We start from the raw sequence: 14,379 nt of genomic DNA, 5'->3' as shown, positions 1-14,379 counted from the left end.
CCTGTGCGGGGCCGGGGGGAGGCGCGGGGGAGGCGGCGGCCCCGGCCCGGCGGGGGAAGCCCGTGCCGGGGACCCGAGGGGCGAGGGCAGCGACTCGGCGGCGGAGGCGGCGGGGACGCGGCGCGGCTGCCGCAGGGGAGCGGCGGCGGCGGGCGCGAGGGGCGGGGCACCCTCCGCAACTTCTGCCGCTGCCTCCCCGCCGCTCTCCGCCTGGCCGCGCGGCGGCTGCGGGCTGCGGGCTGCGCTACCGCGCGCCGAACCCGGTCAGCCCGCACTAGACCCCGCGCGTCCCGGGCATCCGTCGGGTGCCGAAGGCGCCTCCTGCAGGGAGTCCCCGCGCCGCCGCGCTCCCGCGGTGTCCGCAGCGGCTGGGGCCCGGGACGTGCGGAGCCGCGAGGCCGAGCCGGGCGCCCCCCAGCGGCCGGCGCGGGCCCCATGGCTGGGCCAGGCGGAGCGGAACCGGCGAGGTGAAGCCCCTGGGCCCGCAGCCCGAGCGCGTGGCGGGGGCGCCGGCTCCATGGGCAGCGGCGCACAGCGGCAGGATGATGGACGTTAACAGCAGCGGCCGCCCGGACCTCTACGGGCACCTGCGCTCCGTCCTCCTGCCGGAGGTGGGGCTGCCGGACCTGAGCCCCGACGGCGCCGGCCCGGGCGCGGGCTCCTGGGCGCCGCACCTGCTGCGCGGGGGCCCCGAGGTGACCGCCAGCCCCGTGCCCACCTGGGACGTGCCCCCGGACAACGCCTCGGGCTGCGGGGAGCAGATCAACTACGGCAGAGTGGAGAAAGTTGTGATCGGCTCCATCCTGACGCTCATCACGCTGCTGACGATCGCGGGCAACTGCCTGGTGGTGATTTCCGTGTGCTTCGTCAAGAAGCTGCGCCAGCCCTCCAACTACCTGATCGTGTCCCTGGCGCTGGCCGACCTCTCGGTGGCCGTGGCGGTCATGCCCTTTGTCAGCGTCACAGACCTGATCGGGGGCAAGTGGATCTTTGGCCACTTCTTCTGCAACGTCTTCATCGCCATGGACGTCATGTGCTGCACGGCCTCAATCATGACCCTGTGCGTGATCAGCATCGACAGGTAAGGGCCGGCCGCCCCGTCCCGGGGCCGGCGCGCTCGCCTTCCCCGGGCGGGTGAGCCAGACTTCGCGGCGGGACGGAGGGCTGCGCGTAGCACCACCCCCCACACCAACCCCGCACCCGCCGACTTCGGGGAGAGCAAAGCCTGAATTCACCTTTCAAGGAAGAGCCCGAAATGTTCTGGTTTACTCTTGAGGATTTTAAGACTAAAGTTAAGAGTGTTTCAAGCATTAGCAGTTCCACCAGGGGGTCTCTTGTCTTGGTTTTCAGGAGGGAGGAATCTGGTCCTCTCTGAGCTTGCCGTGAGCTCTGAAGAGTCAATTCTTACTTTAAGAAATCAGTCGGAGAAAAGTCACCTTGCTTTCCTGATGGTAGGAGCTACTCCCCAGGCCGGCGAAAAGACCTAGGGGGGTCCTAGAATTGGGGGGGGGGTCTACATGTCTTAACGTTGCACCCCTAAGATTGCTGATTCTGAATCTCATTCTCTTGGAGGTCTGGTTTTAGTGCTGGCAACAACGCCCTTTGCATCCTGTAGGCTTACTGACTGGAACCTTACTCTCTGTCTGAATGGTTGGTTCTAGCCTTTCATCCTATCTCTTGGGAATCTTCTCTTGAGAACTCCCCCACTGGAGTAGTTGAAACATAGGCTGACCGTTTGTCAGGGATGCTGGGGGCAAAAATCCTGCTTTGGGTATCAGATTGGACTAGGGGATCCCCAGGATTTCTTCAAACTCTAGGATTACAGGATTCTGCATTGGAGCTAGTCTTTGGCCCTAGAAATATTATGCAATTGACAACTTGAAGTATGGTTCTAATACTTTCTGGCCTTGGAACAACTCTCTGCTTCTCTCGAAACTGAAATATTAAGCCTTAATATTCACACTCAGAATTCTGTTGGTATTTCGAAACCAGCACAGGACTGGTATTCTGTTGTGTTTAATGGTACAGAGAAATAGTTGCTTATTTTCTTTGGGGACCTGCAGAACCTTTAAATATGTGGACCTTTTGGCATAGGAGAAATAATTGATTCCTCCACACTTTAAATGATAGTGCCTCAAAAGATGGTTTAGCACGAAACTGAGATTTTCTTCCTTGTAAACACTGCTATTTGTGGTTTGTTGCTATTTAACATGTTCTGCTATTTTCCTGCTTGGCCAGGGTTTATAATAACTGAATCAAGAGAATGATAGTAAAGGGGATATTTTCAAGGGTAAAAAAATACATTGTAGCTGTATTTAAACAGCTAGATTATTTTTTTAAAAATGGGTCTTCCCGTTTTATATATTATGTTAGGAGCTTCTGACAGCAAACAAGGAATTATTTTTAATAGTACAAGATGAAATGCATATATGAGAATATTAGCTTCAAACTTGACAGCTGAAGTTCTGAATTACTGTCGCTAAGAATGTAAAAAACATATGCATTTACAGTCTGGTTGTGGCAACAGGAACTAGGAAAGCGCACTCAATATATATAGTAAGTATAAACATGAATTATAAGCGCAAAAATCTGACTGTTCAGCCAACCAAAACAGTGCTGCTTTCATGAATGGAGTCCTTTTAAATGGAACTTAGTGTATGTAGTAAAACAGGAACAATTTATGCTGTAAGTAATGCATTTATAATCTTTTTTTTTTCATTAGCACACTGTGTTATCATTGATAAATGGTAACACACTGTGCTAATTTGTCTCCTAAGACATCCAGTGCTTCTGTTCTTCTGGGCACATTTCGGTTTGGCTGGGACCACCCTGAGATTCCCGTACGCGAGCTAAAGGTTATCTTCCCTCAGTGTGCACGTGCGACTTACCAGCAGCAGGAGCATCTTGAATATAGAGAAGTGGTTAATCCTTCTTGTCAAGAGCGTCTAATTTGTTCATCAGCTGTATCCGTATGATGTCACAGACTGTGGTAATACAGGGATATAGATTCTGTCTCTTCATTTCCCGTAAGAATCGTGCCTTTGATGATTTCTGCTTAAAAATTATTTTAGAAGATGAACATGTCCTTTCTTTACATAATATGGAGAATTGATTACATTGGGAGACGTAGATTGCTTTTCTTCCAACAACACACAGAACTAAAAATGAGAAAAAGGAAAATGCATTTGTATCTAAGGTGAATGATTTTTGTAAAGATTGCTTTCTTCAGTTCCATTGTAGAATATGACTGACGATATTAAAATGTGCTAAGAAAATATGAAAGAAACTTAATCTTCATTCATTTATTCACTCTGTTTTGGGTAATACAGGTTGTGCAGTGCTTTGTGCAGCATAATCAGAGATGAATGATGATAATACTGCTTCTGAACTCGCACTGTATTGTGAGAGTTTGGATTTCTGTTGGGCATTTAATCTTTGGCTAATGGAACCTTTGATTTTCTTAACCACCCCCCACCATACTGGGGTGCTTTTCCAGCTCTTTTCAATGCAACTTCATGCCACTTTTCATCATAGGTTTGCACACTTCCCACATCCACCTTTTTCAGATAATGACTCATGATCATTGAAAAAGTAGCAGCCATTGGATGGGAACTCCCTTATCTTTCCACTCCCAAACAAACCTTTCCTGCATCTGTACCCTGTTTGTTCCCTTCTAGTTAAAAAGCAAGAAGAGCCCTAGCCTGCTTTGCTCAGTGGTTAGAGTGTCAGCCCTCGGGCTGAAGGATCCGAGGTTCGATTCCGGCCAAGGGCACGTACCTCGGTTTCAGGAGTGACCCCCACTCCTCCCCCGGTCCCGGTTGGGGTGTGTGCAGGAGGCAACCAATCAGTGTGTCTCTCTCACATTGATGCTTCTCTTTCCCTCTCTCTCCCCCACTCTCTCTGAAAAGCAATGGAAAAAATATCCTCCGGTGAGGATTAAAATAAATAAGCAAATAAATAAATAGCAAGAAGACATCCTGTCCCAGCAAAGACCAAACCACCTGCCCTTCACATCCCATCCCCTCTCACCTTCTTGAGGACTTTGTTCCTTCCTTGATTCCTCATCTCTTCTTTGTCTTCATTGTTTCCTCAAAACTAGGTCAAACTCGATCTTCTGTTTTTAAGAACTCTTTCTTTGGCCTTACTTCTCTCTCCAGTTACTTACTGTCCACTTCATAGTTAAGCTGTGCCTACAACCTCTCTTTATTTCCTTACTCCTCAGATTAGTTTGACACTCAACAGTTATACAGTTCAGCAGTTCCCCCATTAGGATGCTCTTTTTTTGTGTGTGTGTTAAATCTCACCTGAAGATATTTTTTCCATTGATTTTTTTTTTTTTTTTTAGAGAGAGTTAAAGGGGGCGGGTAGAGAGAGAGGGAGAGGGAGAGAAACATCGATGTGAGATAGACTCACTGATCAGTTGCCTCCCGCATGTGCTTGACCGGGGTGGGGATACTGCAACCCAGGAACATGTCCTTAACCAGGAATGGAACCTGAGACTCCTTGGTCCACAGGCTGATGCTCTAACCACTGAGCCAAACTGGCCAGGATCTGGATCTTTTTTGTTCTTCAGTTTTGTTTTTGTTTTTTGTTAGATTCCACATATAAGTGAGATCATGTGATAATTGCCTTTCTCTGACTGGCTTATTTCACTTAGTATAATACTCTCCAGGTCCCTCTGTGCTGTCTCAAAGGGTAAGAGATCCTTTTTTACATCTGTATAGTATTCCACTGAGTAAATGTACCACAATTTTTTAATCCATTCATCTACTGATGGGCACTTGAGCTGTTTTTCAGATCTTAGCTATTGAAAATAACGCTGCTGAACATAGGGGTGCATATATTCTTTCTGATTGGTGTTTCTGGTAGGATGCTCTTTTAAAAATAGAAATCAAATTACCTTTTATGTACAGTTTAAAAACATGCAAAAACAGTTCTACATATTGTTTAGACAAGCCTTTATAAGAATAAAAGTACAAAATCATGCAGAGGAATGGAGAGCACCAAGTTCGGGAGAGTGGGTGGAGGTGCAGTCACAAAGGAGCACACATATCACTATATTGGTAATGTTTCTTTTCTTAATCTTGGTGGTTCCTACAGTCTTATTATTCTTTGTATAATTTTTCTGTATGTCTGAAATATATTTTTAAACTTTTTTTGAAATACATCCATGTAATCTGCAATTATATAAAAAATTGAACATTACCAACCTTCCAGAAGTCCTCTCCTGCCCTTTCCCAGTTTCTAATACTCCCAAAAATAACCATTGTCCTGATTTTTAGCATCATAAATTCGATTTGCTTGGTCAGAACCTTATATAAATGGAATTGTATATTATGTACTCGTAAATCTGGTTTCTTTTGCTCAATATAATGTCTGTGTGATTCATTCATAGATTTTACCCTGTCAGTATTTTATTTTTTTTTCTTTGCTGAGTGGTAGTCCATTTAATTTGTTTATGAGTTCATCTATAGATGGATGTTTGAACTGTTTCCAGTTTCAGGACATTACTAATAGTGATTCTATAAATATTTATTTGTGGACAAGTCATTTTGTGGACATGTTTTCACTTCTTTTGGGTAAATATAATACTGGGTAATAAGGTACTTTATTGTATTTTAATTTTGTTTACCCCCCTCACACCATTTGTGTTATCTTTGTCATACATTTTAATCTACATATTTTAAAAACCTATTAGGTGTTATTTTTATTGTCTTTAAAAAATTTTTTAAAATACGTTTTTATTGATTTTTAGAGTAAGGGAGAGGGATAGAGAGATAGAAACATCCATTGGCTGCCTTCTGCATGCCCCCTACTGGGGATCAACCACAGAACCCGGGCATGTGCCCTGACTGGGAATTGAACTGGTGACCTCTTGGTTCATGGGTAGATGCTCAACCACTGAGCCATGCTAGCCGGGCTTTATTGTTGTTTTAAAAATCAGTATTCATTTTTATTTACCCACAATGTTTACCTTTTCCATTGCTCTTTATTTTTTTCTACATTACCATGTTTTCATCTGGGATTATTTTCTCCTGCCCAATGAGACTTTCGTTAGCATTTTAAAAAAGTGACTGCTGGTGACAAATCTGTTTTTACTTGTCTGAAAATGAGTTAAATTTGCCATCATTTTTGAATGATACTTTCTCTGAGTATGGAATTCTATATTTGAGAGTTTTTTAGCACTTTAAAACATTATTCCACTGTCTTTAGACTTCCATCATTTCTATTGAAAAATCAACCATTAATAAACATTATTATTACTCCTTTGAAGGGAATGTGTCTTTTTTCCTCTGGCTGCTTTTAGGACTTTCTCTTTATCTTTAGTTGTTGTTTTTTATCAGCTTTTCTTTGATGTCCCTAAGTCTGGCATTATTGGTTTTTTTTGTTCTGTCAGCCCTGCAGGGGTTCTTAGTAATTTTTGTATTTGTACATTGATGTCTCTAATGAATTTGCTATTATCTCTTTAAATACTTATACTGTCCCATTCTTTATTCTTCTGTCTTTAAATTTATGTAATTTAAACCTTTTTCCTTGATTACATATCTCTTACACTCATTTTCCATTTTGCAATTTTTACTGGACTTCAGTTTTGAAAAATTTTTGACCTGCCTTCCAATTTATTATCTCTTCTGTTATATCTAATCTGCTTTTCAGTCTTATTGAGTTCTTAATTTTACAGTCCTAGAAATTTTATTTGACCCTTTTTTTGCATCTGATCCTGTTTATTGATTCTAATTCTTTGATGAAATTCTCTGCCTTTTTATTTAGTTTCTCCACTTTGTTACGATATTTTTGGGTCTATTAATCATAGTTAAACTCTTTTTCTACTCCAATATCTGAATCACTTGTGGTTTCTTTGTGTGTGATCTGTTTTTCTTCCCTCCTCAGGGTTTTGGGTTGGTGTCTTGGCATACCTGGTAAGTTTTTATTATATACTCAACATTTTGTATGAAAAATTGTAGATGTTGTAGATAATGTTATTTTCCTCCAGAGAAAATAGCTGCTAGGCATGCATATTGGGGGACTGATTATTGTAATCCAATTAGGAACTGAGCTGACCTCTGTGTTTCAGTTTTGATAAAGCTCTGTCTGCCACCGGCTGATACCTCTTTGTAGGGTGTAGCCTTCTTGGGATTTTAGCTACGAGCATGGGTGTTCTCGATGACTTCTCGCCCTGGTTAGTTCAGAACTCTTAGTTTTTCTCTTCTCCGCACTGTGAGACTGTCAAAATTCCTACTGAAAGCTTTTTGGGAGCTTTCTCCGTGGCTTCTTAGCCTCCTGCCCTGTACAGCTTCAGAATTCAGCAGATGTGTGTAGGGGGATACCAGCTAAGTGTTGGGCTTAGTTTTCTGTTCTTACTGGGATTTTGGCCACTCAGGTCTCTAATTTTTGTCTTTCTGTCCTCAAGAGACTACCAAAATTTCTTCTGGTATTTTTGCCTCTTAATAGCAACTCTGCTGACACACTTTCCCTGGATCTTCTGCCCCTTAACCCCTCACCTTTCCATTTTGCAGTTTTCACTGGGCTTCAGTTTTGAAAGTTTTTGATAGAGTTTTGGAAAATGTCCCATGGGAAACAGTGACTGCAGAATTTAGGCTTGTGTCTCTGTGGTTCTCTCTTTTTCAGGATTTTGTCTTCTCTTCTCCTGGTTATCTCAACAACTCTATCATGCCTTTCAGAGTGTGTGTGTGTGTGTGTGTGTGTCCTTTGTCTAGCTTTTCTAGTTGTTTTCATCAGAAGCATTGGTCTGAAGCATCAAGCAGCCCTATCAAAGCTAGAAGTAGATGCGGGCCTGAAATATTTTAAATATGTACAAATATAGAAGTATAATCATGTAAATTTCCTGCTTAAAACCGTTCATTGGCTTTTCATTTCCCTTGGAATAAGATTAAAACTCTTTAGCACATCTAGAAGGTCCCTGATTTGTTCCCATCTTACTCCCCAACAATATTTTGTACTATATTCCATAGTATTGTCATGTTGACCTTTTTTAGTTTTGCTATCATGCCAACTTTCCTACATCAGGCTCATTCCATGCAAACTCACCAACTAATATATTTGCAAAACTAGGACTTTATGTCTTGAGTTCTATTCCCTAATATATGTTTTTTGATCCCAAGTTGGAAAGCTTAAAAGTGTTCAACCCTCTAGAATGGCAATAATTAAGATGTCTGAAAAATACCAAGTATTGGCACGGATGGAGAGCAAAGGGAACTTTCAGACGTTGCTAGTGGAATTGTGAATTGGTAAACCACTGTGAAAATAGTTCGCATTATTGTGCCATATTGAAGATACACCCTATGATTCTGTTATTTTACCGCTAGGTATATATCAGAGAGACTCTTTGTGACAAGAGTCTCAAACTTGAAAAAATACATATATATATCAATAGTAAAATAGATAAATATATTGTGGTACAGTCACACAATAGAATACTACTCAGCAGGGGTTGTCAAACTTGAGTGCGCATCAGAACTATCCAGAGAGCTCACTAAAACACAGATTATTGGGTGCCACCCCAAGAGTTTCCAATTTAGTAAATTTGGGGTGGAGCCTAATAGTTTGCATTTCAGACAAATTCCTGGATGATTCTGATGCTCTTGGTTTGGGCACCTTAATTAGAGAATTGCTACTATAAAGCAGGGATGGGGAACGTGTGGCCTGCGGGCAGTAGAAGGCCCACAAAATCATTTGGTCTGGATCTACCAGGCAACTGCAGGCAGGATTAGAAATTTAATAAATCTAGGAGCTTTTTTCATAGCAACAATAATTTTTTATGGCCCTTGACTGATGTTATAAATATCCAAATGGCCCTTGGCAGAAAAAAGTTTCCCCACCCCTGCTAAAGCAACAAAAACGAACAAATTGTAGCTAAAACAAATCTCACAAAGCAATATAAACAATTTTTTAGTATAAAAATTTTGAAATACATTTAAAAGTCAAGAGTATAGCCCTGGCTAGTGTGGCTCAGTTGGTTGGAGTATCATCCCGTACACCAAGAGATGGCTGGTTCGATTCCTCGTCAGGGCACATGCCCAGGTCGCGGTTCAGTCCCTGGCCAGGGCGCATACAGGAGGCAACCGATCGGTGGTTTTCTCTCCCTCTTCCTTCATCTCTCAAGTCAATTTAAAAAAGGAAAAAAATAAGTCAAGAATATATTATAAACAGCCTACTGTATCCATAACCTAGCTTTAACAATAATTAGTTTATGGCCAATCTATTCAATGTATACTTTGCAGCTCCTCCCTCTGCCGTATTTTAAATCAGATTTCAGACATCATGTCATTTCACCCATAAATATTTCAGTTCACAAACATAATACTGAACAGAAGAAGCAAAGAGAACAAAAGAACACATCATGTGCTTCTATTCATGTAAAAATTTAAAACAGACAACATCGTTTAGAGACACATATAACTGAAAATATAAAGAAAAGGAAGGAAATCTATATCGTGAGAATGAGGATAGTGATTCCTTCTCGGCGGGAGGGAGAGGGCTGTGATCAGAGAGGCGTGCTTCCGAGTCCGTGTAACGCTTTAGCTCTTAACTGTGGTGATAGTTGCATGAGTGTTAACTTTTAAAATTACTGCTGACTATGCATACATGTTTCAGGCACTTTTCTGCATATGTATTTCGTTTTATAATAAAAGGGACAAGAGTATTTATTTGCTGACATCTCGTGAGGTGCATTCGGATGTGCATGAGAGAGGTCTGATTAATCCGAGCAGACGCAGTTACTGCTTTAATGCTCTCAGCAGCCATTCGGTTTTAGCTTCATGTGTGGGGACAGGGGTCAGCGTTGTGTTCTTCACGGTTACAGGAACTCATCTGGCTTATTCGCAAGAGCCATAATCTTCAGTTCTGACTGGTGTCTGGCCGAAGCCTTGCTCCCTCGCCAGGTTCGATGACTCATTTGCTTCGATGATCTGAGCTCTGCTCTTGGCTTTAATTCCACTGTGATCAGCAGAGCAGGGGCATTCTGGCTTCTCTGGGTCGCCTTTCTCTTTGAAGGAAGTCATCCTTGCTCATCTCTAAAATTAATTTTCAGCTTGTAGATACACTTTAAGAGTTGAAAGAATCCTCTTCTCACTTCGCGATGGGGAGGTCGGGGGGGTGGGGGGGGGGAAGAAACAGGTCTTCTGCTCTGTCCTTTGGTGAGGTAGCATTTCCCACAAACTACTTTTGTTTCTTATGTTCCTTAACAGGAAGTAGCACCCGGGGTCGAAATGCTAGCAGCTAGTAGATGTTTAGCGCTTTATGGTTCACAGATCACTCTCCACATATTTAAATCTCCTCTGATCCTTCCTATAGCCTGTGAGGTGGGCTTTTTTATCCCCACTTGACGTAGGAGGAACTGGAGCAGGAAGCAACTTATGCGAGGACACAGTGTGTATGGGTGGAACCTGTGTTCAAAGCCTATTCAAGTGCCATGTATTTGTGTATACACGTATATATGTAAGGAAAACAGTAAAAGTTTTGATATGGGTCACGATGAAGGAGGTGACCCTGACTTAGGTCTTAAAAGACATGTTGAAGTAGACAGGTGATGAAAAGGCGGCAGAGCTTCCAGGTGAGGGGAGCAGCAGATGCTGAGAGCCTGGAGGCCGTGAATCAGGCCGCGAGTGCACTTACACGGGGCAGGATGGCATTCCAAGGGACGTCACGGCATGGGAGAAGCCCAGGTCCGTGAGGCTTCACCCTGTGCAGATGATGCAGGCTGCTATCCAACCCCACCCTCCCCTTCCCCCTTAGTTATAGGAATTCCTGTTTGTACCTGGGACTAGGGCGGCCCAGAATAAATAGTATGTTTCCTAGTGTCCCCTGCAGCTAGGTGTGGCCATGTGAATAAATTTTGACCCAAGAGATCCAAGAGATGTTAGTAGAATCTGTATTGTGTTTTGGCTTCTTGGAAATTTCCTTCTCAAGACAGTTGGTGTGTGCCCCTTCCTCTTTTCCTCCGTCTTGTTGCCTGGAATGTGAGCATGGTGGCTGGAGCTCTGGCTGTCATCTTGGTCAAGATGTACAACCAGGGCCACGCTTGGGGGTTCCTGGGGATTGTGGACGCCACAAGGATTGCTGGAACCCTGACTTCTTACTAACTGATGAACATACACCATTATGTTATCTGTCACAGGCAGCTGAACTCAACCCCAACTGCTGAACCTCAGGGCCGATTTCTTACCTCACTCGCTCATCTTTCCCACGGATGGCCACATACACTTCCTGAAACATCACTGTAAGGGAGTCACTGTGCCATTCTCCTTTGGAAACCCTTCAGGAATAACAGCTGTCATTTTTGAGGGCTTTTTGTGCTATATAAATTCCCAGAGACTTTACATGTGGTATCTTCTTTAATCTTCCTAACCCTCCTGTACGACTATTTATTGGGTGTCTGTCATTGAGTGTCTTGCTGGATGAAGGTAAACAAGACAAGAGTATGACTATTTTTAATCCCATGTTGTAGATGAGGAAACTGAGGAAATGCACACACTGTATGTGACAGGAACGGCATCTGAATCAGAAGCCCACGTGTGCCCTCCTACATCATTGCAGCCGTTGTCTGCTGCATGAGAAGAGTGTTAGAAGATAGCATTCGAGGCCCTTTATAATTTGATTTCAGCCTCCCCTACAGTCTTAATCTCACTAAGTCCATCATAGGCACCCTCCTTTTAAACAATATTTCAAAACAGAGCTACTGTACTTAGCTCCCAAACATTTTCCTCTTCCAAGGTCCCCATCCCAGTAAACATCAGTCTGCACACGGTTGCATTGCTAACCGTTTGGATATCATCTTTGAAACTTCCCACCCAGCCCCTCACTCTCACCAGCCAATCCCCAAGTCCTGCTGATTGTCCCTCCACTTACTTTCTCCCCGGGTTCCCAGCACCAGCAGCCCCTGTCATCTTTTGTTTGGACCATTCAGAGTAGCTTCCTGGGGGTCTCCCTGTAACTGCCCTACCCATGTTAATGCAGAGTATGTAATCCTACCTGCACATTAGAATCACCTGGGCAGTTAAAAAAAAAAGACCAATGCTTGGAGCCCACCTCTCGAGATCCTGATTTAACTGGTCTGGGTGGGCTTGGGCCTCAGTATGTTTGAAAATATCCCCCAGGTGATTCTAATGTGTAGCCAGCGGTAGGACCCCTGAGTTAGGGGGATCTTTTAAAAATGTAAATGTGATTTTATCTATGGTTCCCAAACTTACCTGCATATTAGAATCACCTAGGAATCTTCAGAGGTGTGGCCCATACCCAGGCCATATACAAGCCCAACTAATGCAGCTGGGGCTGGGACTCAGGCATCCGTGTTTTGGAAGCTCCCTAAATTAGTCCAATATGCAGACAAGTTTGGGCACTACTGGATTGTGGTTCTCCTGCTTCAAACTTTTTAGTGGGTTAATCTCTCTGCTCTTGGGATAAGATCCTTCATTTTTTATTGAACTAGAAAATTGTATAATCTGACTTTGCCTATTTCACTGGATTGGGGATTGGCAAAGTTTTATCTGTAAAGGACAAGAATGTAAATATTTTAGGCTTGTGGGATCTATGATATCTGTTGTAGCTACTCACCTCTGCCATTGCAACCTGAAAGCAGCCTAGACAATATGTGAAGTTATGGGCATGGCTGTGCTCTAATAAAACTTTATTTGTGAATACTGAAACTTAATTTCATATAATTTTCATGTCATTAATTATTATTTTTGATTTTTGAACTGTTTTAAAATATAAAATCCATTCTTTTTTTTTTCAGTCTTCACCCAAGAATATGTTTTTATTGATCTTAGAGAGAGAGGAAGGGGGCAGGGAGAGGAGAGAGAGAGAAAGAAAGAAAGAAAGAGTGATATGAACAACCAATAGGGCCCTGACTGGTGATCGAACCCACAACCTCCTGGTGTACAGGATGATTCTCCAACCAACTGAGCCACCTGGCCAGGGCATAAAATCCATTTTTAGCTGGGGGGCTATATAGAAACAGGCAACGGCCAGATTTGACCTGCTAGAGTTTGCTGACTTCTCCCCACGATTTGATTCAATTCTGTCTCTCTCTCTCTGTCTCTCTCTCTGTCTCTGTCTCTCTCTCTCTATCTCTCTATCATCTATCTATCTATCATCTATCTCTATCATCTATCTATCTATCTATCTATCTATCTATCTATCTATCTATCATCTATCTATCATCTATCTATCTATCTATCTATCTATTTATCTATCTATCATCTATCTATCATCTATCTATCATCTATCTGTCATCTATCTATCATCATCTATCATCTATCAATCAACCTACCAATTATCTATCTCCCTCCCCTGTGCCTCCATTCCCACCCCCTCTATTCTGGAAACTCAAGTGGTCTTTCAGGTTTTTGACATTTTGACTTTCAGGGCCTTCTCAAGTCCTTTTGTTGCCTGAGCCTTTTCACCCCCAGCACACTTTTCTACCTCCTTGACTGTTTAATTTTTATCACTCTTCGGACAGGTCCTTGATTAGATGTTATTGTCTCATGAAAGTATTCCTGGAGTCCCTAGACTATCTTAAAGTTTTATAACTCCTTGCATTTTTTTCTTCCTAGCACTCACCTCCAATGTTGACCCAGGGCACCCCCCACTCCAACCCATCTGTTAGCTTTTGGGTTAGGGTTGAGGTGAAGTCATTATGAAATATCAGGATCCACTACTTCATAGGTTTAAGATAGGATCCGAGCATTGAACCCTAACAGAGAGGCCAGGGGTGTGTGTGTGTGTGTGTGTGTGTGTGTGTGTGTGTGTGAGAGAGGGGGGGGGGATTTATTTAATAAGCAAATTGTTATTTTTCTACTAGATATATAAGTACTGTGGGGATACAAAGAGTGAATAAAGACATTAGCCCTGTGTTCAAGAGATAACCTATTGAGTATAAATTATTTTATTTCTATATCAGAAAACTTGCATCTTTAAAAAGTTAGGTTATACAAATTGCTTTGCAATCAGTCCCTGTGTGATATGACCTTTCTTGAAGGAGTTTATGAGTCATTTAGCTTCTGGCTGCAAACGGGTTATTTGAGCACTTCCATCAATAAAAACCCAGGTACTCTGTGGTCTGTTTTTTAACAGCCTTGCTCGAAGAATTCTTGTTAAGGACTGCTGCAAAATGATGGCTCCCAGGTCAGACCTCCGTGCCCACTCTTCTGGTGGTGTGCGTTGGAGTACAGGATGCCAACCTCTGGCGGCTGAGCAGCTGTGGACCTTTGGGGGGACATCTCCAGTGCCTCTATTTGGAGAGGTTGATCTTTGCCCACTTAGGTGGTTTGCAGTCTTGCTTTCATCATGGCCTCTGTGCTACTGAGATTTCTAAGCATCCTATGTTTCTGGGCATTCTGGTATTTCCCACTCATTCAG

At 43.3% G+C, this 14,379-nt stretch overlaps 1 protein-coding gene across 2 annotated transcripts in view; it reads left to right on the top strand.

The window, feature by feature from the left end:
* The first annotated feature begins 408 nt into the window (after window positions 1-408).
* The window catches only part of HTR7 (5-hydroxytryptamine receptor 7), a 65,802-nt gene continuing 51,831 nt past the window's right edge, over window positions 409-14,379 (top strand). For both annotated transcript variants that reach the window (XM_081158474.1, XM_081158475.1), the window contains exon 1: window positions 409-1,081. In XM_081158474.1, coding sequence (XP_081014600.1) covers window positions 543-1,081 — 539 coding nt within the window. In that variant the 5' untranslated portion in view covers window positions 409-542. The remainder of the gene's footprint in view (window positions 1,082-14,379) is intronic.

Source organism: Miniopterus schreibersii, assembly GCF_964146895.1.
Source record: "Miniopterus schreibersii genome assembly, chromosome: 14".
Lineage (NCBI taxonomy): Eukaryota > Metazoa > Chordata > Mammalia > Chiroptera > Miniopteridae > Miniopterus > Miniopterus schreibersii.
This window is presented reverse-complemented; position numbering and strand designations above follow the sequence as displayed.